This window comes from Mya arenaria, chromosome 14 (genome assembly GCF_026914265.1).
Source record: "Mya arenaria isolate MELC-2E11 chromosome 14, ASM2691426v1".
Classification (NCBI taxonomy): domain Eukaryota; kingdom Metazoa; phylum Mollusca; class Bivalvia; order Myida; family Myidae; genus Mya; species Mya arenaria.
The window spans coordinates 16,841,734-16,865,488 of NC_069135.1; the positions used below are offsets into that span (position 1 = coordinate 16,841,734).

Below are 23,755 nucleotides of genomic sequence, written 5' to 3' on the forward strand. Positions count from 1 at the left end.
TTGGATATGTGCCCTGTTCGGAAATGTACTGTCAACCAGTACAGTTTAAAAAGTTGATAATTTGATTTACCTAAAGCAAATAGTAGAACTACACACATTACACAATCCCACAATTATAAGATTATGGGACTTTAAGGAAACTTTTATATCATTCAGACATTTTAATGGTTACTACAGCTGTCATTATAAATCCAATACCATCCAATCATTTATTTTGTACTCATTATGATTAGAAGTATTAACTGGTAAGCACAAATTCCATTACAATAGAAGTCCAGTACCTACTAATAAAATTATTTAAAAGAATAAAAAATAATGCTTTGTATGATCACCAGTTAGAAACCACATGAGGCAAATAGTCAAAGATTAATCTTTTAATTATGCACCAGTCAATTGTTATCATTAATTTTAAATTATAAATGCTTGAATATATGTAAGATAAATGATTAAAAGTACATTATTACAAGGCAGATATTTGTGAATCGATCAGAAGAAATTATTAGCCCAATGATCATAGATGCATGCCCAGCAAGTATCTGATAATACTGCCAGTAAATTTATTATAACTGGTAAGACCACTCGTAAATTTTTGCTGCTCCAAACATTTAAAGAACTTTATACAGGGTTAAAGATGCACTATTACTCCCAAATAAGACCTAACACATTTAATACAATTGTTTTGATATAAATGTACTAGAAAAAATGGACAAATGGTGCTTACGAAGGATACTGAGTATAATTTGAAAGAAATGTGCAGAAAACACGATTTTGCTGCCTTATGAGCCGATAATAGATCGCAGTAAATCTTTTAGCATTCACCAATCATTTAATATTTCTTTGCATTTTCAGCTATTAAAAACACAGTTATAATATTGTTATCTTATCAGTAATTAATATTTTCCATAAATGCATTATTTAGTAAGAAGTTAAGGCTTTATTACTCAAAATGTTTGTGTTTGTATTGATTTAGAATAAGAGCGTCACTTTTAAAATATTCTACAAAAAACTTAAGTGTTCAAATTATGGTTTAATTGTAAATGACAGTGGCAAAGGATTGAACTTGGTCTGTTCTGTCTACTGGTGCATGTCTTCCAAAATACTCTCTTATCCCCTTTGAAGATTTCTCATATTGATTTCGTAGAAATGCAATAAAGTTTGTTTTGTGAGAGTGGCAGTCAACATTATATGCAAATATGTTACAGGAGCTGCCTGAGGAGCCAGTGGTAGAATCCAAATCTCCACCAGCAGGACGAGGGCATCTCAGTGCAAAAAAGGGCAAAAAAGAAAAGAAGAAACAGAGATAGAACTGATGTACCTTTTTGATACCTTCCAAAGTAATAATTCAATTGTTTATTTTCTTACAATAATGGAAAGTCTCCGCATACTTGCCTACTTGCCTGTGAAGACATCTTACTCTTACCAAGGCTCAATTTTATTTGTAATACCTGATTGCAATACATGATTGCAAGTCACTTTTGAATGCTTTGGAAGATCGCTCATATACCTTAGCAAAATGGGGGGGGGGGGTCATGCAGATAACAGTATAGAATATTAAAATGATTCAAGCTAAAGATATATTGATCTAGTATCAATAATATTATATTGCTATTCTTTCAATGCTTTGTGAGAAAAAAAATCTCTTAATTTGACAGTTTGTGGCTTAATATTCTAACCCTTTATCATGTATTAAAATGGAAGTTATGAAATAAGCAAACAGACAAAAACCCTGCAAATATTACTTTTCATTTGGTAGATCCTAAATGAATTGTGAATTTGAAATTCATCATATATATTCACTTTTGTTTTCAGCTTGAAACATTCCAGACAGGACAGATGTGCTCAATCCAAGAAGCCAGAAAGTGTGAACAAGCTGTATCTGACTCATTTCCCTGCTTTTGACCTTACAACAGCATGTATCTGTGTTGAAAACTAAGACTAATGACTTGTGTACTTCAGATGCATTTATAAACGTTATACACCAAAATATTTATTTAAAAGAATCTTTAAGATGTGCTTTTTAAAACTATTTCTGTTTTCTTGAACAAATTAAGATTAACTGCTGTAAAATTGTTAAATATGTAATTTGTTTATGCTTTATTAAACACATTTTATAATTTGTGAAAATGCGTAAAAGATTTAGATCTTTGGAAGTCTCAAGAATGTCAAATTGTGGTATATTTAACTTTAATTAAATGTAGAAATATTTAGTAATTTTATTAAGTGCCATTCCATTTTAACATATTACGCCCCAGGGGGAAGGCACTATTAAATTATACCCCTCCCCCCACAAAGAAGTAAATTTACCCTTTCGTCGTCTAAATTAGCGAAAAAAGACACCCACCCATATACTAAGAAAATAATTGCCTTCCCCCATAAAAATATTTTGTAATTCATCATTTTATGTGTTGCAGTTATTTTGTAGATTGTTGACTTGCATATTTTTTTTATAACTCTATAGGTTTAGATTGCTTAATTAAAATATATGCTTTTGCTGTAGATATTAGAATGCAAATGTTTATCTCGTCCTAACTTGTATTTGAACTGTAGAATCTCATCTAGTGACAAGTAGTGACATTAAATTCATATACCATTTTAAATATTGAGGGTTTTAGATGTTTAACATTTTCCTTGTCATTTACATCTTTTTGTGTAGCTGCCCAGGCCTTGTGTCTAGATCAAATCATTTTGTACTGTGCCTGAAATAAAAAAAAATCTGATATAAATAATAATGCATTGCTAAGAGGAGTGTAAACGTTTTGTAAATAAGAGCTGGATTTTAGCCTAACATGACTTTGATTTTTTTTCTAACATGACCTAGTGCCGATGTGTGCTTAATGAAACTTGTGGTTTTATTTAAGCTTATTTAACTACTTTGACATTAAAGTGATTTCTTTATTACTTATATATATTGGTTCAAGTTCTAAAACCTGAAAAAAGGCTATGAATGATAATAAGTCCTTAAATAATTAAGTTTACTTATGTAGTATCACTTTTTTGAAACCATATCATGTTTTAATACATGTAAATAGAATGTTGAGTTAAGATTGCTATATCCTTGACCGGAAAATGCAATGCAATTCAAAAAGGCATTTTTGAAAAGAGAATATTTGGGGGTACAGTTTAGCTGTTTACACATGTATGAAAGTTGGAAACTTAAATGAGTATCATTCCTTGTAAATTGCATAACTAAAAGATTTGATTTTTTAACTGATTAACAAAAGTTAACTGGTTGCTTTTGATTGTTACTTTATTGTTTGTTATTGTCTTGAACTTCAATGAAGTAGGATTTATTATTTGACCCAGTTGGTATTGACACTCCAATGTGCTTCAATTTTGAAGTCGGGAGAGACTTCATAATATTTGATGAAACATGAAACAAATATATGAAGTCAAAATAACATATCAGTGCATGTGTACACTGGACATCTAATACCAGTAAGAAAAAATGTGAATTTTAGTGACTGCTTACTATGCACATTTAACATGAAATGTTGAACATGGACTGTCTCTATGATGAGACTATGTCAGAATATGTATTAGAATGGTAGTTTTTTGTAATCGTACAGATATTCAGCAAAGCTTATTTTTATAATAAAATAAAGATGTGAAAACACTTCCGTCTTCTTCTTCCATTATTTATACACACACACTAATTTCTTAGGATTATAATTGCTGTCGACTGACTTCATGAAACAGACCAAGTTATAGTGAACACATGGTTTTGATGTATTATAGAATTAATCTTTTCGGGCAATAGCATTTGCTCCTGGCGATATTTTGCAATAAATATGTGAGGGAAATGTTAAAGAATGCAAGTTTGATGCAATTGGAATAGCTGAGGTTTTAACGTAAAGATGACTGTTTCAAACAAACGTATCGGCAAACCAGGTGTTTCTGAAGACGATCAACGGTAAATGTTATTTTTGAGTCTGCAAAGGGAAGTCACCGTTGTATAACGTTTGAACTCATTTTACTAGTTCTATGTAACCATTCACGACAACTGTCCAATCAAATCAAATCGTTTACGTTCAGAGGGAAGTACGAAAACAAATTAGCTCTTGTATTTAATGCTTTCTGTAAGAAAGATAAAATACACTTTCTTTATTAAATACTTGTTGTATGAAGAAGCATTTTTAGTGATTTGAAAAAAGGTGCTTTGTTCTAGATTGATTTTTACGCCACAAAACTTATCTTTTCTTTTTTTGTCATGTATTTTCGTGTTTTTAAATTTTGACAGGTCACGAGTGGAAATAAGTTCACATTAAAGGTATCTGCAAAATTGACAATACTTGTCGACAACTGGTTATTTTTCTTCCCAGTTTCAATGCAGGGCCAGTTTTGTGACATTGTCGCACAAAAATCGTCAAAGATTCCGAAGCGGCTGTTTATACGGACTAGTCAGCATCAAGTCTTGACTGGAGCTTCTTTTTAATTAAGTCTGCCAAAACTGTTACTAGTAGTAGTGTTGTATTTTTTTCTGGAACACCCACAGTTAGCATGGAATATTTGTGATTTGTGTACAGCAGTTTTTGATCCATAACTTAAATGCACCAGTCAATAAATTGTAACCACGGCCGGCCGGCCCCCTTCTCCGGGGAATTGAAGGGACTTTGACTTTCAGTCCAGACAATCCCAAGTAGGGACAAACTGTTGGTAAAATCCCAGCCAAATGCCCCTGCACCCATGGGACATCCTAGGTAAACTGCATGCGTGAAAACAAAACCACCAGATTCACTCGTCACTTCATGGCCACCTGGAAGGTAAAACACGGCCCATTTCCCCCGGTATCCCCGGCTACCCTCAGACCTAGGAAGGCAGTGGTTACAATTACATGGGTGAAAGTTTTCTGGACTGCTCCGGAAGATCTGGATTTTTGATGTCCTCAGGGATCACTTTTCCAAAACGTGTAAATCCGTTGAGATATCAGAGGGGGGGGGGGATGGGGTATAGGCCTACCTCAACCCTGACTTCGACTTTCAAACTGTTGAAACGAAAACGAAAGTAAATTCCAGTGACTCGATCTGTTTTGCGATTTATTTTTAGTAACGATTCGTCATTGCAAGGTGCTCGCTTACAGGTTTTTAAAAGATAGCCCGGAGCGCGTTCGGCTACGGCCGTAAATAGACTAGCTGGTTTCGACCGTTTCCGCCAATAAGTTCCGAACGGGAAAGCCAATCGCTCCCAATCGGGAATGTTCGCGATCATCAAGACATTGCAGACGCTTTTTAAACGCCTAGGTAGCGGTGAATTTCGATATAATACGACAATTCTGATAGACTCGCTGTACACTGTAGTCCAATAAAATAGCTGGTCTTTAAGCGGTGAGGTGATTCTTTCAAAAAACAACAACAATATTCTTGTGATAATAGATCGTTGCAAAAATTATTGAAAATGAAGTTTCTACCCCCAGCGTACAACACTAAGGACTTAGAAAGTAAACAAACTAACAAATGGAGATGGGCATGGCTATCTGAATGTGACACTAATGGTGAGAAATGGGGGATTTGGTTAAAAAAAACAGACATTGCAGGATCTGTGAATGTTGTGCTAAACTGTTGAAGTATGGCGGGGGTGGTAAAAAAGACATCAAGAAACATGCAACCTATGATCAATGGTGATATCATGCATTTTTTGCATGTGCATAATATCTGGGACCAATTATACATCTTACTCCCAGATGATATATTATGTTGATATCAATTACATGGACACAAGAATAAAAATGTTGCTAAATTTTGAAGGTTATGTTTCATTCTAAATCTACATCAAAGAGTATGTTTAGGGTATATACCCATGAAAAAGAGCTGTTTACAGAAAATCATGCATTTTCTGCATGATAATAAGTCAGTTTCTTTGGCAATCATATAATCCTGGAAAAGCGCTGCACTCAAAACCACTAATTCCCAGGAGCTTCCGGGGAGATTCGCCCCCTTGGGCCCCCTACCAGGACTTTGCCCTGGACCAACCGGGGGGGGCCCTGGCGGCCCCCAGCTCAATTTTCAGGATTTACAAGATGTTCAACTTTCACCCATGCAATTGAGTGGTGCAAAACATTATCATAACATTTTATAATATATACATTCAGTGCTCCAGGCAGGAGTTAAAAGGGGCAGGATGCTAGCTCAGAAAGGGCACCTTTGATGTACATTGAATAAGCTTTAATGGGGCATTTATTGCAAGGGCCGATGTTCAATTCTTATTCATTACAGGGTATGTGTTGTAACTACTTTCGATACAATTATATAAATAGTTTGTTATGAATACCTTAGCTATTATCTATTCTCAGTATTTTATTTTTTATACGCCCAAAGGGTCGTATTATGTTATGGCCTCCATCGTCTGTCCGTCTGTCTGTCCGTCCGTTAGCAATTCCGTGTCGGGCCATAACTTGGTAACTAATAAAGCGATTTTCAAATAACTTTATACAAATCATCACTACATTAAAAGGATGTGTCGCGCGCAATTTCCAGGTCCATACCTCAAAGACTAGAATCACCATGGGGGTGCGTTAGCAAATCCGTGTCTGGGCCACAATTTGGTCACTAATAAAGTCATTTTCAAATAACTTTATACAAAGCATCATAACATTAAAAGGATGTGTCGCGCGCAATTTCCAGGTCCATACCTCAAACACTAGAATCACCATGGGGGGGGGGACGTTAGCAATTCCATGTCCAGGCCATAACTGGGTTACTACTAAAGCAATTTCAAATAACTTTATACAAATCATCTCTACATTAAAAGGATTTGTCAAGCATGCTTTCCAGGTCCGTACCTCAAAGGCTAATTTCACTGGGGGGCGTTAGCAATTCCGTGTCCGGGCCATAACTTGGTAACTAATAAAGCGATTTTCAAATAACTTTATACAAATCATCACTACATTATAAGGATGTGGCGCGTGCAATTTCCAGGTCCATACCTCAAAGACTAGAATCACCATGGGGGTGCGTTAGCAAATCCGTGTCTGGGCCACAACTTGGTCACTAATAAAGTCATTTTCAAATAACTTTATACAAAGCATCATTACATTAAAAGGATGTCGCGCGCAATTTCCAGGTCCATACCTCAAACACTAGAATCACCATGGGGGGGGACGTTAGCAATTCCATGTCCAGGCCATAACTGGGTTACTACTAAAGCAATTTTCAAATAACTTATACAAATCATCTCTACATTAAAAGGATTTGTCAAGCATGCTTTCCAGGTCCGTACCTCAAAGGCTAATTTCACTGGGGGGCGTTAGCAATTCTTTGTAACCAATAAAGCAATTTTTAGATAACTTTATACAAATTATTGCTACATTAAAAGGATGTGTTGTGAGCACTTTCCAAGTCCTGCTACTTTTACACTTGTATTCTCAGCTAAATGTTTATTAAAGACCTCAAGCCGAATCTTCTTCGGGCGTATAATGCTCCGTTTCACGGTGCTCTTGTTTTGTACATATATCAGAAAATTGACTCTGATATACAAAAGGGTGTAGTAAAAAAGGCAGCATGGTGCTGGAAATGGGCAGCTTGCTGCCCATTTCCAACACTATGCTGCCTATTTTACTTTTTTGCTAATTAGGCTGAGCTGGAGCACTGTGAAGTATAGTATTCAGGCTTTTGACAAATAATCTCAATTTCAATGACTGCTATCAGTATCACTAATGTGTAATAACCATTGATGCTATTTAATACAGTTAAATATGTTTAATTATATGATGTAGCTTTCATCATTATTCAAATGGAACATTATTAAAATACTTGGTGCTTTTCAGGCATGCTGTTTTGATGAGACAATAGAGGCAAAATGTCAGGTGAGTTAGTTTTTTTGAAAATGTTGCCTTCAGTTGATTCGCTTTTAAAGTTTAAATACATGTATTATATCGTGCCTCAAACATGAATGGCGCAACACTCTTGGTTTAGGACTTGTCACAACTGGAGCCCATATTTTCCATATTGGGTCACTAATCTTTATATATCTTACCAAAATGGCGTATATTTTCCAATTTTAATGAATAGATAAAACATTTCAAACAAGTGTTGGCGTCTTGATCAATGTTGACAGGTTGTTGATGTGATATATATATATATATATATACGCTTTGGGGTTAGGTGACCCAATAAAGAATATTATTCAAAATTGATTATATTTTGCTTTCCTTTTAAACTTGATTAGCAAAAATATATGCCATACAAAATGCTGGTGTATGTATTATGAACTTGTGTATACTGTACAGGTTGTCAGGAAGGTATTCTCATTGATATCAGTGATGGTGATCAAATGTCACAAAAGGATGGATTCAAAGTCACAGGTATTAGTTTACCATATATTATACTGGATTGGACCCGTAAAACCTTTTTGATTCACTGTTTTGTATCTTAAATGTACAAGTTTCTTGTAATCTTGAAAAGGTATTTCAGGCACTTTTGGCATAAGAAAGTTATATCACAAAAGTCTTTGAATTGGGAATGAAGATCACAGCAGTAACTCGACTCAGGAAACTGTCAGAATTCTTAACTAAACAAATCATATATAAAGATTTGTTTTCTTAGAACTTGTACAAAGTGGCATTATATTACTATGGTTTTACCCAAAATACTTCTAAAATTGCATAGAATATGGTTCAATCTATTTTTATAGAATGTGTGAATGTTTTTTGAATAGAAGATGTTACATACAAAAACTAAAATATGCTATTGCCCCTCATTTCTTACTACATCTCGGTCTTATCAGTCTTAAAAACAAAGAAATTATATACTCTAGTTCTATTGTATAAATATTACTTCAGAACTCATTTCAAGTCAAGTTTTCTTTATTCGCTCATTCCAATGTACCATGCGTGAGAATCCTAAATCGATCAGCTGTTTTTGCCAAAAAAAAGTTTCAAAATGTATTGCAATGTTCAAAATTGATAAACGATAGGTAAGTTTAGTGGGGTAGAGTAGACCCCATGTTCAGCAGATTTTGTGACCAAGTAATGAAGTAATATAAAATGATAAATATCATTTATGACAGGTCAAACACAGTCTTTGTTTTTCTACAGTTTAATAGCAGATCTTTTCGGATTATTTTTCAACAGATTCTATAGAGTATTTTCGAGATGATCAGCTTGACATACCGATGCTGCAAAGCCCTGAAATATCAAGTCCAGCGGGCAAGGCTGAGAAATTCTGGGACAAAACACCTCCTAGGAGTGTCTCCTTAAGTGAGTAAAAAACCACTGAGCTGTCAATCAAAATTGTTTGTGGCCAAATTGAATTGATGGAAATAACCTGAATCAAATGATTTTATGACTCGGAGAATGTGAAAGAAAGCCATATTTATAAAATTGTAAGAATTTTTTTTTTTGTCCCTAAAAGTTTAAAAAATATTTTAGATTGTTTTGGCATTTGATTTAAAAAAGAACAACTAATGGGCTGTAATGTTGTTTTTTCCAGATTTCATAGAGGCTGAAACTTTTGACTTTGACCTTCCTGCGACCCCCGAAACCAGCTCTGAAGAGTGAGTATATATAATACTGATCTTTCAATATTAAGACAGTACTTGGTTACTCTAAAGTTTTCAAAAGTTTGTTAATGTCAGGAAAATATACATTTCACCATTGCTACTCTGATTCCGTTACCAACAACACCAAGAGTAAGATAGTGTCATTAGCCATTTTTTTAAGTGTTAGTATATAGCCTTGCTTGCTTTATAGTGCAAGTTTGTAAGCCTGAAAAAAGGTTTGTTCTTGAAAATCTTGATGTCAATGACAGTGTTTGGGATGTAGGCTTGTGACTATTTTGACCCCTTAGGTTGGAATTGAACATATATTGTACTTTCATATCAGTATTCCAGCTGAGGATGATGAGGAGGTGTTTTTTGGACCTGTGGGCTTCAGGGAGCGCTGTGTGAAGACCGTCGTAGATTCAGCCACAAAAGAAGTGAAACCACTAAGTCCCTTAAATCCAAGGCAAATGGCCGAAATTTTCAAGGAAGCAAATGCTGTGGCAGAGCGCATTTCTTCAGCTTATAGAGAAAAAAATAGCAAGGCTAAGACAAAGGAAAGCATTTCTTGTGCTAAACAGTTGAAACTTGGAGAAAATATATTCAGAAAAGATGCTATAGTGTCTTTGCTGAAGTCGTCTACAAGGGGTCATAAATTGTCTGATGATGATGACAAAGAAAACTGTGATATAATGGACTGTGATGGTAACATTGCAGAAACTAAAGTTGATCCATTGGAACGCTTTAGGCAGATTAAAGAAAAATTGGCCATTCACATCAGTCCTGTTAAAGACATAGAGTTGGTGGATATTGAGGAGGAAACAAAGAAGAAAGGCAATGACAAGCCTGAGGAGATGAGTGTGGAGGAGATAGAGAAGTTACTGGATCTGGGGGACACATACAGCAAGATGGAGACAGGTAGTGGCAAATCCAGCGAGTCTGACAACAGTGATGCATCGCAGTCGCCTCGCAAACACAATAGGTAAATGTTGGCTTATAGTTATTAGTAGAAATATAAGTTCTGCTGCATTTACATGTATGTGTTTGGAAGTTATCGCTTCTTTGACTTTTTGTTCATGTAGAAAAAGGCAAATCTCTTTTGAAATATTAAAAGTAATTATTCACAGCAAAACATTCCTTTTGTCTTTTTAATTTTAAAGAAGGGAAATTTCTTTCAAACTTTGTTTGATCGGCTATTCTATTTTGATTCAAAATATCTGAAGACCTGTGTAAGTAGTGAAATATATGTGCTTTCTTTGTTTTTGTTTAGTCCCAATGTTGTAAGCTGATAATACTTTAGTAAAGCCGACATGCGTTTGTATTTTCTCAGGTCTGGAACGTTTACCATGGAAATAACGCCACATGAGCAACTGCCAGGTGGCACAGGAAAATCTCTCCCTGTTATTGAGCAACCACAGCCTTCGTCAGAGAAAAAGGATTCGGCATTCCAACGACAGGACCCTACTAGACGAAGCTTATCTCGACTTAAGCCACCATCTAAATTGAGTAGCAGTCCTAAAAAGCAGGTACAGGAATAAACAAGACTTAGTGGTCTAGGTTTGGCATTTATTTTGTATAAGAAAATGCAAAAATATTTTTCTATTTATTAGGTTCATAATGTTCCTGTTCATGTTTTATTCCTGAGTCAACTGGTTGAAACCTATAGACAATGTAGTATTTTTGTTAAATAAGGAAATATAAAGAAAACAAATTTGAAAAATAGTTTTTTTTTTCTGGAATGTTTTATATTTATATTATTTCATTTGATACATGCTTCTTGGTATCTTAAGTAAATAAAATCTTGTATAAGTAGTGTGAACAAGACATGAATATTTTAAATGTCTTTGTTATTTCACTCCAAACTTATCAAACATGTGTACTTATCTTTTAAAAACACATCAACATAATACTCATTTTCAGGCAGCTGATCTGGGTTGTCAGCCTTATAACACAGAGAAACAAGAGGTCCTTAAACCTGCTCAAAGTAAGCTACAGAAATCACGTCTCTCAGCCCCCAAGGCCAGCAGTCTCCTGCCCTCTAAGCTGAAGTCTGTAGCAACCAATGGTTGTGGAAGTGGTGTTTCCATGGCAACCAGACCTAGCCAGCTGGCCCCACCATCTTTTAAACCAAGTCAGCTCGCTGGTGAGAAAATCTTCTGTTGACATATTAGTCATGGTCCTTTTACAAATTCACAAACTTCATGCATTTTAAATGTATACAATACATCAACTGCTTCAGTTTTGGTATAATATCAGTTGAATAGCGATATTATTAACTCAGAATCCACACAAGTACATGTAAGACAACATTTTTTTTGTATACAGTTTTGTACGGTTTTAAATTGTATTACTTAAAGTTATAAAGCTTCATCAAAAGACAAATCAGTGATATAATAATAAAGCAGGTTAATTTTATTGTTGAATATAAATGGTTTCCCTGTGCAAAAACATCCTTTCTTTCCAAACATTTATTTCTTTACCATCATATAAGAGCATTTCTATTAAAGATGAAATGGTGCAGATTTTAGGAATGGGCCTAATACATTTAGCAAATGCAATTTTTTTAATCATTTTATAAGTAAAATAACCATGTTCTAATTTTTCCCAATTTGAAAAAAAACTCTGTGCATGCATCCCCATTTTATTTGCACACAATAAATATCAATGTAATTGAATATTTTTAGAGGAAAGGTTTCAAACTTTGCAGTACTTCCATGAAATAAAGAAGTTAATGCCATTATATTGTTTTTAATGTATTCAGGTCCAAGGATGCAAGCCCCAGAAATTAGAGCCAGTGCCATGGCAACTCAAGGAATGCTGAAGAGCAAACTTCAACCGATGAGGCCGAGCAGTTTGCAGAGACCAACAGGAAACAAGCCCGGTGAAAGTGAAACAAAGAAAGGACCTCTGAAGGCTTTTGCCAAGCCCATTCAGCAAGATGGTAGGGAAGAGTAACGATACATTGCTCAGTAATTTATAGGGTTGGGACTATTTTACAGATGAATAAAACCGAAAACATGTAGTGCTAAAAAGCAATTCAGTTGCTGATGATGAACAGTGGGTAATAAATGGTAGTCATGATTTATTGAGGAAGATATGAAACTTGTATGCTTTCATAATTATTTAATTGATTATAGTCATTTAAATTCTTTAGTTTGAATAACCCATCAGTTAAGCAAGGGTCAGGTGACCTACAAAAAGGTCAAAAGATAATTTGCGTTCAAAAAAGGTCTTATTACGTCTAACAGCACGGACATGTATAATACTGTGATGGTTGAATTTGCAGAGAAGACTCCAGCTAAGGTTGACAAGTATGTTCAACCCAAGAACCTGTCCTCCAGCTTCTCGACACCTGGCAAATCAGGGTATGTGAGTAGTCAGATTCAGGGGTGTCCTGTAGTAGCTCTAATATGGTCATACATCTAGATAAGGGTCTTGCAAGTGTACAGTTGTTTTATGTCTTTTATTGACCAGAGAAGAGTCCAGAAGAGCGTTTGCATCTGCTCTTTTTTAACACAAGTTACATGTACATGTATGTAAGCATTTTCAAAGACTGGTCACTGGAACACAGTGACTTGAATCAATTTGATGAAAGGTAAAAACTTGATAGTTAAAGAAGTTCATTTATAGCAATTATAAGCAGTATTTAAAACTTAAAGTAGCTCCTTACACCTACATTTTTTCATTGTTTTGGAAAGCAATTGTTTATTGTTTATTTCTATTTAGGAGCACCAGTAGTATAGAGTCACCAGCCTCCTCAGTGAATAAGAGGCGCTCCTGTCTGCCCACACCGACCAAGACCAGGCTCAGCTCTGTCGGCTCCTCCATACCCTCACCTTGGTAACGCAAACTACTCTAGTCTAAAGGTTTTCATTGCAGTTGCTTGACCTTGACTTTTCAGTTTGTCAGTTGGTCAGGAAATGTACTTTAAAGACTGAATGGTGATTTGACTATAAGCAATACTATAAGGACTAAATGATGACTTTACAATCATTATTATTATTTTTAATCATAAAGAAGAGAGTTACATTCTCCAAAAAGTTTGTTTAGGTTACTCCACTTGAGGGATTAAAAAACACAAACAACTCTTTAAACTTGCCTGTTGGTTGCTGTTGTTTTTTGAAGAATAAATAGTTTTAAATATCATGTATATTTTTCTTAGTCATATAAGTGGCAGAAATGCATTAACTTCTTTTAATACCAACAAATTTACTTGCACAAATATACGGAAGTGTTGACTTGTTTGGATGTCGGCATTTCTCTCAAGTAAAATGTACCAGTTGCCATACATGGGAGTTTTGATATTTACCCGAGTTAAGAAAAACTATGCTAAATTAGTCTATTTAAGCACACACATACTGTATACACATATAAGGATTTAAGTTAAAATAAGAAACAGTCATTCAAAATGCAATATGTTTTGGTCATTAACTTAACATATTAATAATCAGCAAACAATATCCTTCAAACTATATGGGCTGTTTCGAAAAAAAATGGTACCATTAAGTTTTTCTATTGTAGAATTATTTCTTGATAAGCAATATGCACAATTCGCTGTATTTCAGTTATGTACCAACTTTTTGCACTACTTTGCAAAGTTTGATTAGAATATGTCAGACCAAAAAAAAAATAAAAAAAAAAAAACAGCAAAAATGTCAGGAGTGCAACAGATATTTGGGACATTATAAGAACATGGATAATTTGAATGGCTCTCATTAAGAAAATACTTCATTTATCAGTTAAAATCCAACTTTGTTCATTAGTTCAATACCTTAACTTAAGCTGTTTGTCCTCAGAATGCTAGTAATTGTAGTTATCTTGTAAAACCATGGCAATGAACAAACATACTACAAAAAAATAATCGCACAAATAATTAGGGAAACTTTTCAAAAGAAAGTCTTAAACTTCTAGTGCAAGTATTTGTCTTTAGATTTAAAATGTTAATTGTGAAGCAATACATGTAATCTTTGAGTTCAGGCCAAAAAATGTACATTGTGAACTACTATTCCTCCAATATCTGACACTATATGATGACAACCAGAGTTTGTCAGGAGTGCAACATTTACTACTTAGTGGTGTGTAAATTTTAATGGTTCAGTTAAAAACAGGTGAAGTTGCATTTCCAGGAAGTATTTGATCAATACTTTCAGATTTCAGCACTAATAACTGTACTTGATGCACTCACTATCAGCATTAGGCTAATAACTGCATGTCAGGAGTGCAACGCTTTTTGAAGCATTTATGTGACATGCTGTTTTGACCGATAGGAAAATGTAAATTTATTGCTAGTCAACTTACCTTTTATTGTTTTTTTCAAAGTAGACATATAAAAGATGTATTTGAAGTGAAAAACTGGTATTGAAATGAGTTTTAAATGATAAAATTGGTTTACGTATTAAATCCACATTTTAAATTTTATTGAAACTGAAACATGAAAAATATAATTATGGACATTTAAAAATAAAACCTTACTAATGAATAACATCAAAGTAAATGTAATAGGTTTAGAACAAACATTTAAGTTGAATTTTAAAGAAAGATTCATTCCCATTTTTTTGAAAATTAACACAGCCTAACTTGTTGCACTCCTGACAAAATTGTATAGAATGAAACCAAAAGTTTGATTAAAAAAGACACACAGTAATTATATTTTGCAGTGACTCTAGTGTTATTTGAAGAACTATTTTGACTGTAAATAATGGAGAGACTTATTGTTGATTTACCTGTCATAAGGAGATCACAAATAAAACTAAAATACACATTCCACAATACAACAGAGAGATCCAAGAGATTCCGAGATAAATTGAGAGGCAACAGTGAAAACCTTAAGAAAATGAGACAGAAAGGAAGAGGAACACCAAAGTATAAAGAAGAAATAAAACAAAAAAGACTATTGAATCCTACTTATGATGCAAAAGCATTGTCAGATATCAGATGATGGCAGTAAGTAAGCCGCAAAAGGAAAGCTAAAACAGAAGAGAAGACTAAAAAGCTGACACCAATACACACCTGTAAGACTTCCAATGAAAACCAAAAGTCTAGTCTTTAAAGCAGCAGATAGATTTAGTATAAGACAGAGAGCTGAGCATGTAGGCAAACACCCAAGTCGAAGAGCTTGGGCAAAACTATTGGACACCTGATAAAAAGCCACCTGAAGAAGAAGGTCCAAGCTGCTAGGAGAAAGTAGTGATTTATAAAGGGAAGGAGAACTGGAAGTCAGTATTGAACTTGAAGTTGGAAGACCAAGAAAAGAAGTGTCAGATGTTAAGCAGAAGCTGGCAATTTCCACCATGGATTTACAACTTGATAGAAAAGCGCTAAACAGAAACATGAAAAGAGAAAAAAAGAACAGTAAAACAAGTTAAGGACAAAGGCTAAAGCTTACAAGAAATATAGACTGATATTCTCCAAGTTTCAAGAAGCAATAGTTGTTGAGTGTAATGTTTCTGGATTTTTTTTCATTATGCATACCAGCATTACAGAATGATATGATGGCACTTTTTGTTTTATTCAAAACTTATATTAACGATGAATGAATACTTTTTCACGTAATTCCAATTAAAATTTATTCGCTTTCAGAATACAAAGCGAAGACAATAATATGTATTGTTTTAACACTATTTAAACAAATATGATTGATTTTTAAGGAAGATCATCATAACTGATGCACATACTTTTAATGAAGAAAATCTTATAGTGCAGTTTCTTACATATCATTTTTTTGTCAGGAGTGCAACGTTTCTGGCGATTTAGATATGTAAATAAATTGTGGCATCAAAAATTTAAACAGTAATTAACTCTTTTGAAACTTTCATAAAGTTCAAGGTTGTCTTTCAAATAAACATTTTGGATATTAATGTTTTAATCTGGCTATTATTTTAACCAAGGCATAAATTATTGTGTGCACACATTGCGAAAAAAAACACAATATTGTAATAAAAAACATATTTCTAGTTCAAAATTGGACATACAGTTGTTTTGAAGGTGTTAAATTGTGTAAAACTTCTTTGCCAATGAAACTCAAAACCATCTATGTTTACTTTGTTGAGTAGTTTTCAAAATTGTGATATGTTAGCTGATCTAGTAATTCATATGTTTTTCCTTTATCAAGTTCATTAAAAGTTCTGCTTACAATTTATATTGGTTGTTTTCACTGAACCATTTGCATTTTTGTAAACTTTGATAATTGTACATCATATGGATATGTTAAATGAAGTGATGTAAACACTTTAAAAAAATGAGTATATTTTCTGCCTCTGGTACCATTTTTTTTGAAACAGCCCATATCAAAATTACATGGATTTGCCACTGTACATTACATACCTTCAAACTTCAGTGTTGACTTTAATTTTATAGCCAACATGATCCAATATTAAGAGTGATCTGCATTAATCAGTAGACCTATAGTTCAGCTTGCACTAAAACAGATCTGTTTGCATTATAGAAACTACATGTGTCCGTGCATTTTGATGTTTTTTGTGTGTACATGTATATGTTTCAGTGGGTCCCGTAGCAGCAGCACATCATCATGTCGTTCTATGGATTCCCCACATATGAGCACACGCAGTGCCATGAAGGTACGAGATTTCTTTAGAATTCAGTTATTCACTTCTCTAAGCACATAGTCAATGACATTTATTTACTTCCATGCCACTGGCCCATTGCAATAGTCACAAATACACTGTATAAAAATACAATATCAGAAGTGAAACAGTATAATAAATTTGCGCTGAAAACATCTATTCTGTAATATGGTTCTTCTAAAGGATATAATTTCATTCATCAGGTCATAAATTCTTTTATGAAATGCATAACACAAATATGTTGAGACATTTGTAACAATAGTAACATAAGATAATGACACAAGAACTCTTAATTTAATAACAAAAAAATTAACAATATTTTTGTGGTAGATGTTTGGATCGTTATTCATTGTAGAAATTAATAAGGAGTAAAAAGCGGTTATCATTTTCTACACATTCTTTTCAACATACTTAATACAAAATCTTCTTTTTCTTGGAATAAAAACCTGATTCTTCCGATGTCTTAATCATTTAGATATCATCTTATCCAAAACTTGATTTAAAACAATAATAAGTTCTACTATTACTCACTACACTGTTCCAATCCTGCATATACATATCACATTGTCTATTTTTAAAAGAACATACAAGAAAATTTATGAGACTCGTTTATTTTGGGCAACAACAGATACATTGGGTGACAAAACAATAGCATTACCGGTAAAACAAATGCTTGAAATAAAATACATACATAAATATCCGAGTGTCAAATATTCAGATCAACAATTATAAATGATAATCATCCCCAAACATGCATTATCAGAGTAAAACACATGGCTAAAGAAACTTACGCCATGCATTGTTTAGTGATAAGATTGAATATTTATCTCTGGGTTACTGGCCGCCCAGGCAAAACCCCGCTTTTGTTTATTAAATGGGCGAGGAAACCTGTGTTCGTAACAATGTGCGAAACAATGTTTCTTAGACTAACCCTCCAAATATGAGATAACGAACATATCTCAACATGCTCCAATTAACAAATACAAATATGATTTTATCATCCATATAATTATCCTTGTCACCTATATTTTACAATAATGTGAATTTGAATGTTTAAAAACTTGATGTTCCCAAGACAAATGTCTCCATAGAAATGACACCCAAACACCCCTTTCCGCCTTTCAATTATCACTATTACGTGACAAAAACTCAGAAGCAACTTGTTAGTCAAAACCAGTGGATTGTAGACACATACATATTTCTGTTATCCGATAGTTTCTTCCATGCAAGTCATCATAATACATCAGAAATAAATATAACATTTACAAATCTACAACCTCACAGGCTTTTTCAGTATTTTAAGTCAATATTTGACAACTGTTTATAAGTTTCTATAATCATTGGAAACCTGTTTGCTGTATGTAACTTAGTACACATGAAATGTTTACTTGCATTTATTATATATTAACATTTTCAAGGTCATCATATCTTTCTAGACCCCATAGCTCTGGATAATAAAGAATTTGGGAATACCCTACAACTGACCACATTTATATATTAAATGAAACATTCATATTTTAAAACACATTATTTGTATAAATATAACTATTGAACAAAATTGCTTTCATTTCCTTTTTCTGATTACTTTTATACTTTTAGTATGATTTGCACTTTTCTGTGTTGTTCAAACTATTTAATTTCTTCTAAAGTTAGATTTTTATTCTCTCTATTTTTGATTTAACATTGCAAAAAGAAGAGATTTTCTTTAAAAATAACTGGTTTTGAATTCCTTTCTTATGTTTTAATTATACTAAAACATTGTTCATATAAAGAAAAAACCTCCGATTGGACCATCTGCACATAAAAGACGTTCCCTTCCTGTCATAAACACAGGCAGAAAGCATTAAAAGTATACACAGTATATACATATACAGGGAATATCCTAGTTATCCACTATACATATACATATCTGTTCAAGGCACTTTTTCATGCACTTTTGTTCTTAAATGAGGGCCAATTTCACCTTAAAATAAGACTTTTCCCATTAAAACAACAAAAGATAGCAAGAATAAATGCCTTGAGTTTATAGTCAACACTGTGGGTACTCATTTCATTCAGATTTAACAAGTACTCTGGAACAAATGTTGAGGCCACTGTCAGAGCTATCAATTTTTAACCAAGAGACATTTTCTGTATTGGAATGTGGTTTATTGTTGTGGCTGAAGAGATGATGCAGTTCATCTTTGTTCCCAGTTTGTCATTTTCCCACAATAAAGTTAGTTTTGATTAAAAAGAGTGAATGACTCTTTCTTGAAAGATTGACAGTGGTTGATGTATTCTGCCATTTTGGACCGAATAATAAAAAAGAACAATTTTCGGAACAATTTTAGCCATTTTCAGTAACTGCAATTGGTCTGGCAAAGTCAAAATCGGTCAGGACCGGCAAATTGTCGGTTTTTAGAAGCCCTATAATCAATTACTATATATGTTATCATCATGTATTCATCATTCAAATACATACCTGCTAACGTAACAGTCATCTCATCATTCATATGATCTACTTCCTATAGCTGTACCACATAAATCCATGTACCTAACACGTAACATGACGTACATGTAGATCATGAAATAGATATGAAGATACACTTGCTAAAAATGCAAACCATATTATAGTTTAGTATTTTTTCAGAAAATAAGTTTGAGGGTACAAAAATGTATGAAAGTTATTTCACGTAATGTAACTGTCAGATTTGTTATTATTCCAAATATGCTCACCTCATGGTGCTTTTGTTAACCAATGATATTATGTTCTACACAAATAAAGTACTATATAATTCTTATAAATGATTAACAACTATTATACATGGAAATGAAGAAATTATACCTTTGCATTCCTTTATATATAGAGAAAATACAGACACGGTAAAATTTGTTCTGCTGCATGAAACCTGGGTTAATGGTGCAATTACAGTTTGCTATGAACGTGCATTAAAGCTTTGAAATGACTTGATTATACAGTAGATGCTTCAGCTGGCAGGTGATTTTATGAATGAAGAATATCACAGAATTATAATCTAGCACAACTTGTAATTGGATAGTTCCAATATGTACTTTGTTTTTAAGATTGGAACATTTATTTTTGTTTTGTTAAAAGATTTGTTTTTATGTTAACCCTGCTGCATGGTAGGTATTGTAGCTTTGCCTAATGGTGTATTAGGAGATATATACAGCAACTGGTATGCAGTAAAATATCTTGACAGTACTGATGTGATAATTAGTATATATTTAAATCTCTGCAATATAATTTTAACCATGCAAATGGCTTAAAGATTTGCCTGTAACAACAGTTCGGTCTTTTTGTGTTTATTTCCTGAAAGTGTTACTGCTTTTCATGGCTGATACATTCCATCAACATCATCTCCAAATAAAACTTTTAATTCTTATTAGTCATTCATGCCATTGTTTGCAATAAGTATATATATATATATATATATATATATAAATATAATATCCTGAAAATATTTTTCTCATTTCTTTCTCGCTCACTATGTTGCAGTGTGATCTGCTGCGTGAAAATACACCAAGTGATATGAGGTCCAAGCGCCCGCCCGTGGTCAACACACCCAACATGCCGAAGAAACGCCTCTCCCAATGGTCGCCGGTGCCCAGAAAACCAATCGACCACGTAGATCAGGCGTTCATGTGTACCAAGAAATTAAAGCGTTAAATTGTGTCCTCTTTCAATTATTTCAACAGTTTAATGTCTTTTGATCATTGGTTTTATGGGCTACTTTATGGGAAAAAACACGTTCACGATATGTCATAACCATGGGGTTGCGGTAGGCAATGGCGTCTTTATGCAAAAACATTAATCTTTACCATAACTCTAAATCTGTTCAGAATAATAAAAAATAAAACTTGTTTAACATGTTGCCACTCGAGACAATACGCACATGTATAGCATGGCATAAAACTCTGTCTTTAACAGGTATTGAATTAGTCCTTTGTTCAACAAAAAAGACACGGATGGGCAGCGGCACTCGCTCTGCTGCACTCTTGTATTGAAGTAGTGATAATTTGCTTCCAACATGCACTTAATGGTTTCTCATCGAAACAATAAATCTAAGAATTAAAAAAACATAGCTGGTTAAATCTGACTTCCACTTCATTGTGTTTTTATTTTAAACACAATGTCCTTGATGTAAGTTATTTTCTATTAAAACTTGTCAGGAAAATGTAGAATTAGGTTTTGATGTTTCTGCGAATGGTCTGTGATTAGTGCAATTACAAAAATAGAAGCTGTTTACTTTTACTATAGCTCTAGCTTTTGTTGTTTGAGAGTGCTTACCCTTATTTATAACTGATGTCAACAATAAGAAATAGTTGCTTTCTTTTGTGAAAGATGTTACATATTGTATTTTACCTAGTTACGTTTAATGCTGTGAGATTGGATGTGATCTTTATCTGGATGTCTCTATTCAAATTATTACAGATTGCAAAATGTGACGTGTATGTGTAGCTACTAGGGATGGCAACGTGTACCCGAGTACTCGAGTACCAAACCACTACTCGAATACTCGGGGGGAAAAAAAATCTATAAAAAACACCAAATACACGATTTACAGACAAAGTATCAGATCTAGTTAGTTGCCAAGAGGACAATTTGCGGTCATTTTAATCCCCGCTGTGTACACAATTGAGCGTAATATATTAATTGACAGGTGTTGTGAGAGTTGCAAAGTGTCAACAAAGGGCCCCTATTTCCAATTCGCACTGATGTCAATTAGCAGTTTTGATAGCGGTACTTTCACCTACACAATTCTATTGTTTACCAATTAGAGACCTTTCACCAAACAATGGACGCTAACGAGCAAGAGTAGCGACCGTTATGAGCATTGATTTCTTAATAGGCATATTTTAACTATTTTGCAATGACTATCACAATTGATTGGTTGATATCTTTAATCAAGAATTATGAATATTAATGAGGTAAACAACAATAATACAGAACGAAGTATTTCATTAATTATTTTTATGTATGCTTTTAATTTTCGTCATTGTAATTCTGATTGTTGTTCAATATAAACTCGATTGTCTAGACGCTCGAATAAAATCTGGGTTGAACTTTCCATCTATATTGTAGCTAATTTGCAGTGCATACTTATGTATAAAATCATTAAAATGAAATGGAAAAGACTAAATTAAAAGCCTGAAACAACATTTGTTTTCCTTTTATTTATTTTTCTGTTAAAGTACATACGGTAAGTCTAATTTAATGATGAAAATGACCAATAATACGACCAATGCACAATATACGTCATGAACTCTACATGTGTACACGATCTTGTCTTTTCCGAAAACAAACGCATTTTTTCCGAGTAATCGAGTACCCGAGTACTTGATCGAAAGATTTTTGAGTACTCGAGTACCACTATTACTACTCCTTGCCATCCCTAGTAGCTATGGATACATGTAAATGATGCAGTTGAGTTTCAAACTTTCTTTTTAAATATGCACTTGTACATTTTATAGACTCGCTGATTCTCACATAAAATCTCTGTCCTCATGTTATCAAACCTGTTAGTTGAAACTTATACAATGTACACATACATGTAACTGGATGACAGCGCACACATAGAACTCCACATGCACACAAGTAGTGTTTCCCGCCGCTCTATTTAATGCCATGTATTTAACAACAATAGTTTGGTTATTATTTATGTCAACTCGGTGTAAAATGATTTTTGTTTCTCAATTATAAGTTTTAGAGATAGATTACAAAAAGCAAATTTATGTTTCACAATAAGTTACTTTGTTGGTAAACAATTGTATTGATTGCTCCATTTATTGTTGAAACATGATGGATATCATAAACTATATACTGTAATCAGAGTACCGGTATGTATCATATAATCAGTGCAGTTAATGTACTTAACTTATAATATCATTGTAATTTCATTCTCATGATGTAATACACATACACTAATTCCAAATTGTACGGGTTTTAGTACCAGCATTGTAATGTCATTAGTTTTATACTTATGGGTGACTGAAATAAATAATATCTCATTTAAGTCTATAATAGAACAAGAGATAGTTCGTAGGAATATTTTTGATGGCATGGACACGTATCTGTGCAGCCTAATTGATTTTTACGACCAGAAGTCATTGGCACAAGTTTGTCAATGTAAATCAGTTTGCAATGTCATTATGTTTCTTTGAGTTTATTAAGTCAACCTCACAAGAAATGTTGGAGCATAAGGAGAAAAAACACAATATAGATCCCTTTCTATGAAAGGTATTTAATGTCCGTCTATTTGTGTACCAGTTATTCTGTCCATACATATATCAGTATAAGCATCTGTGTGTTATATGTAAACAATTGTAGATATATAAACATTTTTAGTGTTCTGCAATAAAAGCTACAAGCATTTCAATTGTTTTCATATTTGTTGTATGCCCCATTAACAAAAGCATGCAAAACAAAATCCAACACTTAATTGTTGTTGTTTTTAACCAGGTTTTCACATAGTGAAACCTGATTATTAGAATTAGGAACGCCGTTGTTCTGGCAGCCTGCCAGGAGCCAAACTCACCTATGAAATTGAATAATTTCAGTAAGGGTTGACATATCTTGACCAAACTTGGTATAAAGGACGAGTGTATGGATACCATTAATGGATTTGCGTTTTGGGTCCCTAGGATCAAGGTCAAGGTCACTTACTGAAAATAGAAAAACAGTTGAAACTGAATAACTTTAG

At 33.5% G+C, this 23,755-nt stretch overlaps 1 protein-coding gene across 5 annotated transcripts; it reads left to right on the top strand.

The window, feature by feature from the left end:
• The first annotated feature begins 4,027 nt into the window (after positions 1–4,027).
• LOC128215810 (uncharacterized) lies at positions 4,028–23,427 on the top strand. 5 transcript variants are annotated; one of them, XM_052922417.1, is made up of 14 exons: positions 4,028–4,151; positions 7,760–7,798; positions 8,222–8,296; positions 9,065–9,190; positions 9,423–9,486; positions 9,815–10,453; positions 10,802–10,997; positions 11,392–11,614; positions 12,233–12,412; positions 12,758–12,836; positions 13,198–13,311; positions 16,973–17,048; positions 18,827–18,903; positions 20,551–20,668. In XM_052922417.1, exons 2-13 carry the CDS (start codon positions 7,792–7,794, stop codon positions 18,899–18,901), a joined length of 1,854 nt encoding a protein of 617 aa, XP_052778377.1. In that variant the 5' UTR covers positions 4,028–4,151; positions 7,760–7,791; the 3' UTR covers positions 18,902–18,903; positions 20,551–20,668. The 5 variants fall into 5 exon arrangements, with proteins under 5 accessions (XP_052778377.1, XP_052778378.1, XP_052778374.1 ...); XM_052922418.1 differs by lacking the exon at positions 18,827–18,903 and adding an exon at positions 19,901–19,916 and having other exon boundaries at positions 20,551–20,619; XM_052922414.1 differs by lacking the exon at positions 18,827–18,903 and having other exon boundaries at positions 20,551–23,427.
• The last annotated feature ends 328 nt before the right edge of the window (positions 23,428–23,755 follow it).